The 10,590-nt window shown below is 50.4% G+C and overlaps 1 protein-coding gene and 1 pseudogene across 1 annotated transcript; one reads left to right on the forward strand and one right to left on the reverse strand.

Moving 5' to 3' along the window:
* Positions 1 to 1,378: 1,378 nt before the first annotated feature.
* Positions 1,379 to 2,293, forward strand: LOC135974673 (olfactory receptor 14A16-like; annotated as a pseudogene).
* A 5,712-nt stretch (positions 2,294 to 8,005) lies between these two features.
* Positions 8,006 to 10,295, reverse strand: LOC135974741 (mediator of RNA polymerase II transcription subunit 15-like). Its single transcript, XM_065563260.1, has 2 exons — positions 9,414 to 10,295; positions 8,006 to 8,590 (listed from the first exon to the last, which is right to left on the reverse strand). Exons 1-2 carry the CDS (start codon positions 9,949 to 9,951, stop codon positions 8,088 to 8,090), a joined length of 1,041 nt encoding a protein of 346 aa, XP_065419332.1. The 5' UTR covers positions 9,952 to 10,295; the 3' UTR covers positions 8,006 to 8,087.
* Positions 10,296 to 10,590: the final 295 nt, after the last annotated feature.

Here is a 10,590-nt window from a genome sequence, read left to right on the forward strand (position 1 = left end):
GGTTACGGCACTCGGCTGTCCTCTGACAGGCTCAGGGTCAATCCCTCTCTCTGACTGATGATAAGAAGTGATTTGAATTCCCACTTTACAGGACAGTGCCTGCGCTGCTGGGCTACGGGCTGTTCTGAAATGAGACTGTCTCAGTCTCTCCTGCTTAAGGTGAACAGACAAAAAGTGTCAAAAATCGGGACAGTGGGTTGGAGGTAATAGGAGACTATATAAGAAAAAGGCCCAAAAAGCAGGACTGTCCCTATAAAATCAGAACATTTGGTCACCCTACTCCTGTTGTAGCTGCTCCATTTTCTATCAATAATTAAATAGTCATTGGAGCAGGGACTTGAACTTGGCTCTACCAGACACCAGGGGAGTGCCCCAAGTACCACGCTGGAGAATCACTCTCACGCCCCTACCCTGGCCCAATGACTCTCCATTGTCACTCACAGCAGTAATTCCTGATAGCAGTGGAGAGTCACTGGGACAGAGGCTGAGAAGCAGTCTGACGTAGTCATTAGAGGAATGAACTGGGAGTCATGACACCTCACTTGTGTTCCTAGCTCTGGGAGGGAGGTGAGTCCAGTGGGTAGAGCAAGAACTCCTGGCCTGTATTTCCAGATCCGGGAGGCGTGTTGCATTTAGTGGGTTAGAGCAGGGGGCAAACTGGGAGTCAGGACTCCTGGGTTCCCTTCCAAGCTCTGGAAGGGAGTTTAGTTGAGTGATTAGAGAAGCAGGAGGGGAGCTGGAATGTCTGTCTCTCGCAGCGAGCATGGAAATCTGGCTTGAATGGGGGACGAAGCATCAGAACTCTTGAGCTGTATTCATGATTTGAGTTTACAGCATAATTATGGCTGGGTTTGGTCACCTCCATGCGAGATGCTGCTCCCATTTAGAGCAGTATAAATGGGCACTAATTCCATGGCATGCAGTTAAATTACCCCACATTCACAGCAGTGCCCCTGACAGCAGAATCTGGCCAGACAGACACCTGGTTCCCCTCAGTAAACTGAGGATAGTAACATTTATACACCGTTATCCAGAGTTCTCCCACGTCTGGGTAACAGAAGTATACAAATTTCTCAAAAGCAATGTTCCAATTTCTCCACTTCATCACCCTGGTGTAAATTAAGAGTAACTGCTGTGGAGTCCATTGAGCTGATTCTATTTTCTCTCACTCCAGTGTAAATCAGGAGTAACTCCATTGGAGTCAGTGGAACTGTTTTCCCCATCCTCCTTCCCATATTACACCAAACTTCACAAGCTAAGGGTCTGACTCAAGAAAATTCAGGTGGTTTTCACAAAAGGAGTTATTTTACTGATCTAATCCTGGTCCTTGTTCTTGTCCCTCCCTCTGCAGCCATCACACGATGTCCTGAGAAAGAAAATGTCCAACCGAACCACCATGACCGAGTTCCTTCTCCTGGGATTCTCTGATGTTCGGGAGCTGCAGATTTTGCACTTTGTGGGGTTTCTAGTGATGTGCTTGGCAGCCCTGTTGGGGAATCTTCTTATCTTCATGGCCATCGCTTTCGACCACCACCTTCACACCCCCATGTACTTTTTCCTGATGAATCTGTCCATTCTAGACCTTGGCTCCATCTCTGTCACCATCCCCAAATCCATGGCCAATTCCCTCATGAACACCAGGTCCATTTCCTATGCTGGATGTGTTGCCCAAGTCTTTTTCCTCTCCTTCTTCATCACAGCGGATTTTTCCCTTCTCATTGTCATGGCGTATGACCGATATGTTGCCATCTGCCAACCATTGCACTATGATACAATGATGAACAGAAGAGCTTGTGTCTGAATGGCAGCGGGTGCCTGGATCAGTGGGATTCTCAACTCTGTACTACACACCGGGAACACGTTTGCATTGAGCTTCTGTGGAGGCAACATGGTGGATCAGTTCTTCCTGGAAATCCCCCATCTACTCAAGCTCGCCTGCTCTGACTCCTATCTGAGTGAAGTTAGGGTTCTTGCATTTACTGTGTGTTTAGTCTTAGGCTGCTTTGTTTTTATGATTGTGTCATATGTTCAGCTCTTCAAATCAGTGCTCAGAATCCCCTCTGAGCAGGGACGACATAAAGCCTTCTCCACCTGCCTTCCTCACCTCACTGTGGTCTCCTTGTTTGTTTGCACTGGGGCCTTTGCCTACTTGAAATCCAGCTCCCCATCAGCTCTGGATCTTGTGGCAGCTGTTCTTTATTCCGCATTGCCACCAATCGTGAATCCAATTATCCAGAGCATGAGGAACAAAGAGATCAAAGCTGCCCTGATGAGACTGACTGGGTGTAGGTAATTCAACAAGAATTAATTTTCTGTCTTTCTCTAATTAAAGTTTGCTTATGTAGTATCTTTAGGTATTCATTAATGTCAGTTATTTTCATAACCACACAGATTGCACACAAACACGTCTGATTTTGACCTAGTTGCACCAATGCAAATCTAGATTAACTCTGCTGATGTTACTGCCGCTGGGGTGATTTACACCAGTAGAAAATCTGGTCCAGTTGTGGAGTAAATGGGTGTAAATTGTATGCACAAGAGGAATCAGACTTTCATTCTGTGCCAAAACAATACCCGTTACACTGCTTGGCCACTAGTGCCTGTTCCATGGCCACTGAAAAGAATGATGGGAGTTGTCTTGCTTGTGTGTATAAATCAGGGAGCGGCTTCATTGGAACCAGTGGAGTCAGACTGGTGTAAGACTGGGGTAGGTGAGAAGAGATTTGGGGTAGATCCTCAACACATCAGTGTAGTTTCATTGACTTTGGTGGCACAAAATCAAATTGCAGCATCTGTGGAGCTGACCTACTGCCTGCAGTGGAGCTGTATATCCATTGCCACCGGCTGGGGACTGGGCCCATTGTCTTATAAACCACCATTCATGGCCTAACCACTAGGTGGGGGACAAGAGGCCAGACTGTGTTATCTCACATGTACATTCGGGCGTATGGGAGGTGGAGAGACTGGCTAGAAATTACAGGGAGGTTTCTAACCACCAGCAGGGTGTGGTTCTGGAGCATCCTCCGAATAGGAGTTGTGGGGGAAAAATGACTGAATTAGTTTGACGAGAGCTGGATAAATGTCTGAGTGGGACTGTATGACAGGGCTGCTTGTGCTGGTGGCGGGAAGGGCACAGCAGCCCTGGGGCTCACTTACATCGTATGTCTTATGTTCCTAAAAGCCTATCCTTCAGGGTTTTATCTGCCCCCTGGCAGGGGTCAGGAAGGGATTCCTCCCATTGACCCAGTGTATTCTGGGAGGGTTTTTTAAAACCTCTGAAGCATTGGGCAGCCCGGGCTGGAGATGGGATATTGGGCAGGATGTGCCAGGGCTCTGAGATTACACCGAGCCATTCTCTGTTTCTCTTGTTCTTTGCTGGCTGCTTCTTGCCCACGTGCTTAGGGTCTAACTGATCATCATGTGGGGGTCAGGAAGGAATTCCCCCCCTGGTCAGATTGGCAGGGACATTGTGGATGGTCACTTTCCTCAGAAGCGTGTGGTGCAGATCACTTGCCTGGATTTTCTGGGTGTATCTCAATCATTTCCCTAACATTAAGGGGGCCTCAGGCACTGGTGCCCTTCGGTCTCTCCTATTATCAGGTTTATTCCTGGGTCATCTCAGACATGCCCATTCCTAGTCCCACCGCACCCTGGAGACCAAAGATGCATGGCATTGGCAGGGGTGTGTATGTTGCTCTCAGCTCAGGTTGGTCAAAGTAACTTGCCATTGGGAAATGGTTTCCTCAAAATGTTCATGACAAAAGCTGCTGTGTTTATAGATGAGTTAAACAGTTTGACAATATCTTAGAAAAATGTTTCCCAGGTCTTCCCTCAACTAGGTTGGCCAATGAGGCATTCCCAGAATACCGGATCTGACGGGTTCGATCACAGAAACACCCTTGGGAACTGCCACCTGTTGTGACAGGACTACTTCTGAGCCTGTCTTCCCTGCCAGCTCAGGACTTTAGTGCCTTGCCTGGTTTGAGCCCGACATGCTAGCCTGGTACAAACACAGACCCAGGTCTGAACCACATCCGCCAAAAGCTGTAGGCTTATCTGAAAACAGCTTAAGAAGGGTTCCTGTCTCCAACACTCAGGTACCCTACTCCAAATGGGGTCCAAACCCCAAATAAATCAGTTTTACCCTTGTACAAGGGCTAACTGGGGCTCTACCCTCTCCGGGGCAGCAGGGAGCCACACCGGCTTACTACAGACAGTTATTGTTCAGAGAATTAGTCTGTCCGCGGGGGTCTTGCTCGGCAGCCCTTGCGGTAACTGAAATAAACAATGTAAGCCCAGGCCCGAGTCAGGGCGGGCAACAATGAGTCAGGAGCTCAGACCCTCAGGCAGGGCTGAGCAGGAGCAGTACAATCAATAGTAGGCCCAGGCCCTAGGTCAGGGCATGGCAATGCAGAGTCAGAGCTCAGGCCCTTAGGCAGGGCTGAGCAACAACAGTACAAATAATAGCACTAGGCCCAAGCCTCCTCAGGCCTGGGAGAGGGGGAGACTGCCACCCACGAGTTGGGTGGCAGGGGGGACGCAGGCCCTCCCATTCCACTGCATCCCAGCCCAGGGCCCTAGCAGCAGCAGAAGACCCGCTTCATAGTCAGTGGGGATCCTGGCCGCAACACACTGACATGGCCTCTGGTAGTGCTCCAGCCAGACTAGGGTTGGCTGCCCCCGGGCTACTTCCAGACTTCCCCTCGGGTAGTACCTGGGTCAGAGTGTTGTCCTCTGGGGGGTCTAGCACCATAGGTTCCTCTGGATAGCGAGCATAGGGCAGGTCCAGCAACTCCTCCGGGTAGCAGGCGCAGGGCAGGCCCGGGCAGTCCTGGCGGCTGCCTTGGGCCACAGAGTTTTCCCAGTCACGAGCTGGGCTGGAGGTATCTGGCCCCTCCGAATGCTCGGGTCTTACTGAGCTCTGAGGGTGAACCTTTATACTTCTGCGTTGCCGCCTGACCCTCTGAGGTGTGGGCTCTGTGCTCCCTAGCTCCGCCCACTCTGGCCTCCGGATGGGCTCTTACCTCTCTGGGGCGGCAGAGAGCCACACCACCTCACTACAACCCTGTATAAAGTTTATACAGGATAAACTCATGAATTGTTCACCCTCTATAACGTTGATAGATAGATATGCACAGCTGTTTTCCCCTCCCCCCAGGTATTAATACATTCTCTGGATTAATTAATAAGTCAAAAGTGATTTTATTAAATACAAAGTGTAGGATTTAAGTGGTTCCAAATAATAACAGACACAACAAAATGAATTACCAAGAATAATAAAATAAAACACGCAAGTCTATGCCTAATACAGTAAGGGTATGTCTGCACTACGAAATTAGTCCGAATTTATAGAAGCCGGTTTTATTGAAATCGGTTGTATACAGCCGATTGTGTGTGTCCCCACATAAAATGCTCTAGGTGCTCTAGTCGGCGGACCGCGTCCACAGTACGAGGCTAGCGTCGACTTCCGGAGCATTGCACTATGGGTAGCTATCCCACAGCTATCCCACAGTTCCCGCAGTCTCCGCCGCCCCTTGGAATTCTGGGTTGAGATCCCAATGCCCGGATGATGCAAAAACAGTGTCGCGGGCGGTTCTGGGTACATGTCGTCAGGCCCCTCCCCCCCCCCCCCGGTCACAGCAACGGCAGACAATAGATTTGCGCCTTTTTACCTGGGTTACCTGTGCAGACAACATACCACAGCAAGCATGGAGCCCGCTCAGCTCAGCTGAGCTCACCGTCACCATATGTCCTCTGGGTGCCGGCAGACGTGGGACTGCATTGCTACACAGCAGCAGCTGCTAACTGCCTTTTGGCGGTAGACGGTGTAGCATGAGTGATAGCCGTGGGGCTGGCAGCCGTAGGGCTGCATTGCACCAGCCCCTTGCCCTTTGGTAGGCGATGGTATATTATGATTGGTACCCATCGTCGTCGTACTGGAGTGGCTGTCAATCATGGCCACCTGGGCAGACATGCTACTGTTTCGATGATGATGGCTACCAATCGTAGTATACTATTTTCTGCCAATTGCTCAGTATTGTCTGCTAAGCACCCAGAAGAGGCCTAGGGCGATGCTGGGTGCTGGCGGACGTGGGGCTGGCAGACGTGGGGCTGCATTGCTACACAGCAGCAGCCCCTTGCCTTTTGGCAGACGATGATATATTATGACTGGTATCTGTCATCATCATACTGGAGAGGCTATCACTCATGCTGCACCGTCGGCTGCCAGCTTAAGATGTAAAAAATAGATTTGTTCTGTATTCATTTGCTTCCCCTTCCTCCATGAAATCAACGGCCTGCTAAGCCCAGGGTTTCAGTTTAATCTTTGGGGGGACCATTCTGTGTGACAGTTTTTGTGTTTCTCCCTGGTGCACAGCCACCGTTCTTGATTTTAATTCCCTGTTCCTGTACCTGTACGCCATGTCGTCACTCGGCCCTCCCTCCCTCCCGCCCTCCCTCCTTCTCCTGGTCCATCAGATACTAGTTTCGCACCTTTTTTTTGACCAGGGGCCATAGCTAGCACTGGGATCATGGAGCCCCCTCAGATCACCGTGGCAATTATGAGCACTATGAACACCACGCGCATTGTCCTGGAGTATATGCAGAGCCAGGACATGCCAAGGCGAAACCTGGACCACCCGAGGAGGCGATTGCAGCGCGGTGAAGAGAATGATGAGGAAATTGACCTGGACATAGACCTCTCACAAGGCACAGGCCCCAGCAATGTGGAAATCATGGTGTCACTGGGGCAGGTTCATGCCGTGGAACGCCGATTCTGGGCCTGGGAAACAAGCACAGACTGGTGGGATCGCATCGTACTGCAGGTATGGGACGATTCCCAGTGGCTGCGAAACTTTCGCATGCATAAGGGCACTTTCATGGAACTTTGTGACTTGCTTTCCCCTGCCCTGAAACGCCAGGATACCAAGATGAGAGCAGCCCTCACAGTTGAGAAGCGAGTGGCGATAGCCCTGTGGAAGCTTGCAACGCCAGACAGCTACCGGTCAGTCGGGAATCAATTTGGAGTGGGCAAATCTACGGTGGGGGCTGCTGTGATCCAATTTGCCAGGGCAATGAAAGACCTGGTGATATCAAGGGTAGTGACTCTGGGCAACGTGCAGTCAATAGTGGATGGTTTTGCTGAAATGGGATTCCCATCCTGTGGCGGGGCCATAGACGGAACCCATATCCCTATCTTGTCACCGGAGCACCAAGCCACCGACTACGTAAACCGCAAGGGGTACTTTTCAATGCTGCTGCAAGCCCTGGTGGATCACAAGGGACGTTTCACTAACATCAACGTGGGATGGCCGGGAAAGGTACATGATGCTCGCGTCTTCAGGAACTCTGCTCTGTTTTGAAAGCTGGAGGAAGGGACTTTCTTCCCAGACCAGAAAGTAACCGTTGGGGATGTTGAAATGCCTATCGTGATCCTTGGGGACTCAGCCTACCCCTTAATGCCATGGCTCATGAAGCCGTACACAGGCAGCCTGGACAGGAGTCAGGACCTGTTCAAGTACAGGCTGAGCAAGTGCCGAATCGTGGTGGAATGTGCATTTGGACGTTTAAAAGCACGCTGGCGCAGCTTACTGACTCGCTCAGACCTCAGCGAAAAGAATATCCCCATTGTTATTGCTGCTTGCTGTGCGCTCCACAATATCTGTGAGAGTAAGGGGGAGACCTTTATGGCGGGGTGGGAGGTTGAGGCAACTCGCCTGGCCGCTGATTACGCACAGCCAGACACCAGGGCGGTTAGAGGAGCACAGCAGGGTGCGGTGTGCATCAGAGAAGCTTTGAAAACGAGTTTTGTGACTGGCCAGGCTACTGTGTGAAACTTCTGTTTGTTTCTCCTTGATGAACCCTCCAAACCCCCCACCCCCGCCACCCGGTTCACTCTACTTCCCTGTAAACCAACCACCCCACCCCTCCCCAATTCGAGCACCGTTTGCAGAGGCAATAAATTCATTGTTTTTTCACATTCATGCATTTTTTACTAGTTCCTCACAGAAGTAGGGGGATAATTGCCAAGGTAGCCTGGGATGGGTGGGGGAGGAGGGATGGAAAAAGACACACTGCATTTTAAAACTTTAAGTCTTATTGAAGGCCATCCTTCTGATGCTTGGGCGATCATCTGGGGTGGAGTGACTGGGTGGCCGGAGGCCCCCCCACCATGTTCTTGGGCGTCTGGGTGAGGAGGCTATGGAACTTGGGGAGGAGGGCTGTTGGTTACACAGGGGCTGTAGCGGCGGTCTCTGCTCCTGCTGCCTTTCCTGCAGCTCAACCATACGCTCGAGCATATCAGTTTGATGCTCCAGCAGACGGAGCATTGACTCTTGCCGTCTGTCTGCAAGCTGACGCCACCTATCGTCTTCAGCCCGCCACTTGCTCTTTTCATCCCGCCATTCAGCCTGCCACCTCTCCTCTCGTTCATATTGTGCTTTTCTCATGTCCAACATTGACTGCCTCCACGCATTCTGCTGTGCTCTATCAGCGTGGGAGGACATCTGCAGCTCCGTGAACATATCGTCCCTCGTCCTCCGTTTTCTCTTTCTAATGTTCACTAGCCTCTGCGAAGGAGAAACATTTGCAGCTGGTGGAGGAGAAGGGAGAGGTGGTTAAAAAAGACACATTTTAGAGAACAATGGGTACACTCTTTCATTACAAGGTCGCATATTTCGGCTTGCAGGCAGCCATGGTAGGCCACAGTGTTTTGGCTTTTTTAACCTTCTTAACATGCGGGAAAGGTTGCAAACAGCAGCGCATTTCCCATATCAAGGATGAATTGGGTTGTCCATTTAAAATGGGTTTTCAATGTAAAAGGAGGGGCTGCGGTTTCCCGGTTAACATGCGGCACAAACAAGTAAACCACCCCACACACACACACACACGATTCTCTGGGATGATCACTTCACCCCTCCCCTCCACCGCGTGGTTAACAGCGGGGAACATTTCTGTTCAGAAGAGCAGGAACGGGCGCCTCTGAATGTCCCCTTAATAAAATCGCCCCATTTCAACCAGGTGACCGTGAATGATATCACTCTCCTGAGGATAACAAAGAGAGATAAGGAATGGATATTGTCTGCATGCCAGCAAACACCGGGACCATACGCTGCCATGCTTTGTTATGCAATGATTCCAGACTACGTGCTACTGGCCTGGAGTGGTAAAGTGTCCTACCATGGCGGACGGGATAAGGCAGCCCTCCCCAGAAACCTTTTGCAAAAGGCTTTGGGAGTACATAAAGGAGAGCTTTCTGGAGATGTCCCTGGAGGATTTCCGCTCCATCCCCATATACGTTAACAGACTTTTCCAGTAGATGTACTGGCCGCGATTGCCAGGGCAAATTAATCATTAAACACGCTTGCTTTTAAACCATGTGTAATGTTTACAAATATTTACAAAGGTACACTCACCAGAGGTCTCCTGTGTGCCCTGAGGGTCTTGGGTGAGTTCGGGGGTTACTGGTTCCAGATCCAGGGTCACAAACATATCCTGGCTGTTGGGGAAACCGGTTTCTCCGCTTCCTTGCTGCTGTGAGCTACCTACAGTACCTCCATCCTCATCTTCCTCATTCCCCGAACCGTCTTCCCTGTGTGTTTCTCCAGTGAGAGAGTCATAGCACACGGTTGGGGTAGTGGTGGCTGCACCCCCTAGGATCGCATGCAGCTCCGCGTAGTAGCGGCAAATTTGCGGCTCTGCCCCGGACCTTCCGTTTGCTTCTCTGGCTTTGTGGTAAGCTTGCCGTAGTTCCTTAATTTTCACGCGGCACTGCTGTGTGTCCCTGTTATGGCCTCGGTCCTTCATGGCCTTGGAGATCTTTTCTAATACTTTGCCATTTCTTTTACTGCTACGGAGTTCAGCTATCACTGCTTCATCTCCCCATATGGCGAGCAGATACCGTACCTCCCGTTCGGTCCATGCTGGAACTCTTTTGCGATCCTTGGACTCCATCACGGTTACCTGTGCTGATGAGCTCTGCGTGGTCACCTGTGCTCTCCACGCTGAGCAAACAGGAAATGAAATTCAAACATTCGTGGGTCTTTTCCTGTCTACCTGGTCAGTGCATCTGACTTGAGAGTGCTGTCCAGAGCGGTCACAATGAAGCACTGTGGGATAGCTCCCGGAGGCCAATAACGTCGAATTCCGTCCACACTACCCCAATTCCGACCCGCAAAGGCCGGTTTTATCGCTAATCCCCTCGTCGGAGGTGGTGTAAAGAAACCGGTTTAAAGGACCCTTTAAGTCGAAAGAAAGGGCTTTGTCGTGTGGACGTGTCCAGGCTTAATTCGATTTAATGCTGCTAAAGTCGACCTAAACCCGTAGTGTAGACCAGGCCTAAGAAAGTGATTCCAGATGAAATCTCACCCTCAGAGATGTTCCAGTAAGCTTCTTTTACAGACTAGCCTCCTTCTAGTCTGGGTCCAGCAATTACTCACACCCCTGTGGTTACTGTCCTTTGTTTCAGTTTCTTTCAGGTATCATAACTTCAAATACAAAAAGATATATGCATGTAAATAGGATGAATATATCGAGTAGATCATAACCTTTGCAGAAATATGTTAAATGGCGCATCTAACATAAAACATATTC

The sequence above is a fragment of the Chrysemys picta genome, chromosome 12 (genome assembly GCF_011386835.1).
Source record: "Chrysemys picta bellii isolate R12L10 chromosome 12, ASM1138683v2, whole genome shotgun sequence".
Lineage (NCBI taxonomy): Eukaryota > Metazoa > Chordata > Testudines > Emydidae > Chrysemys > Chrysemys picta.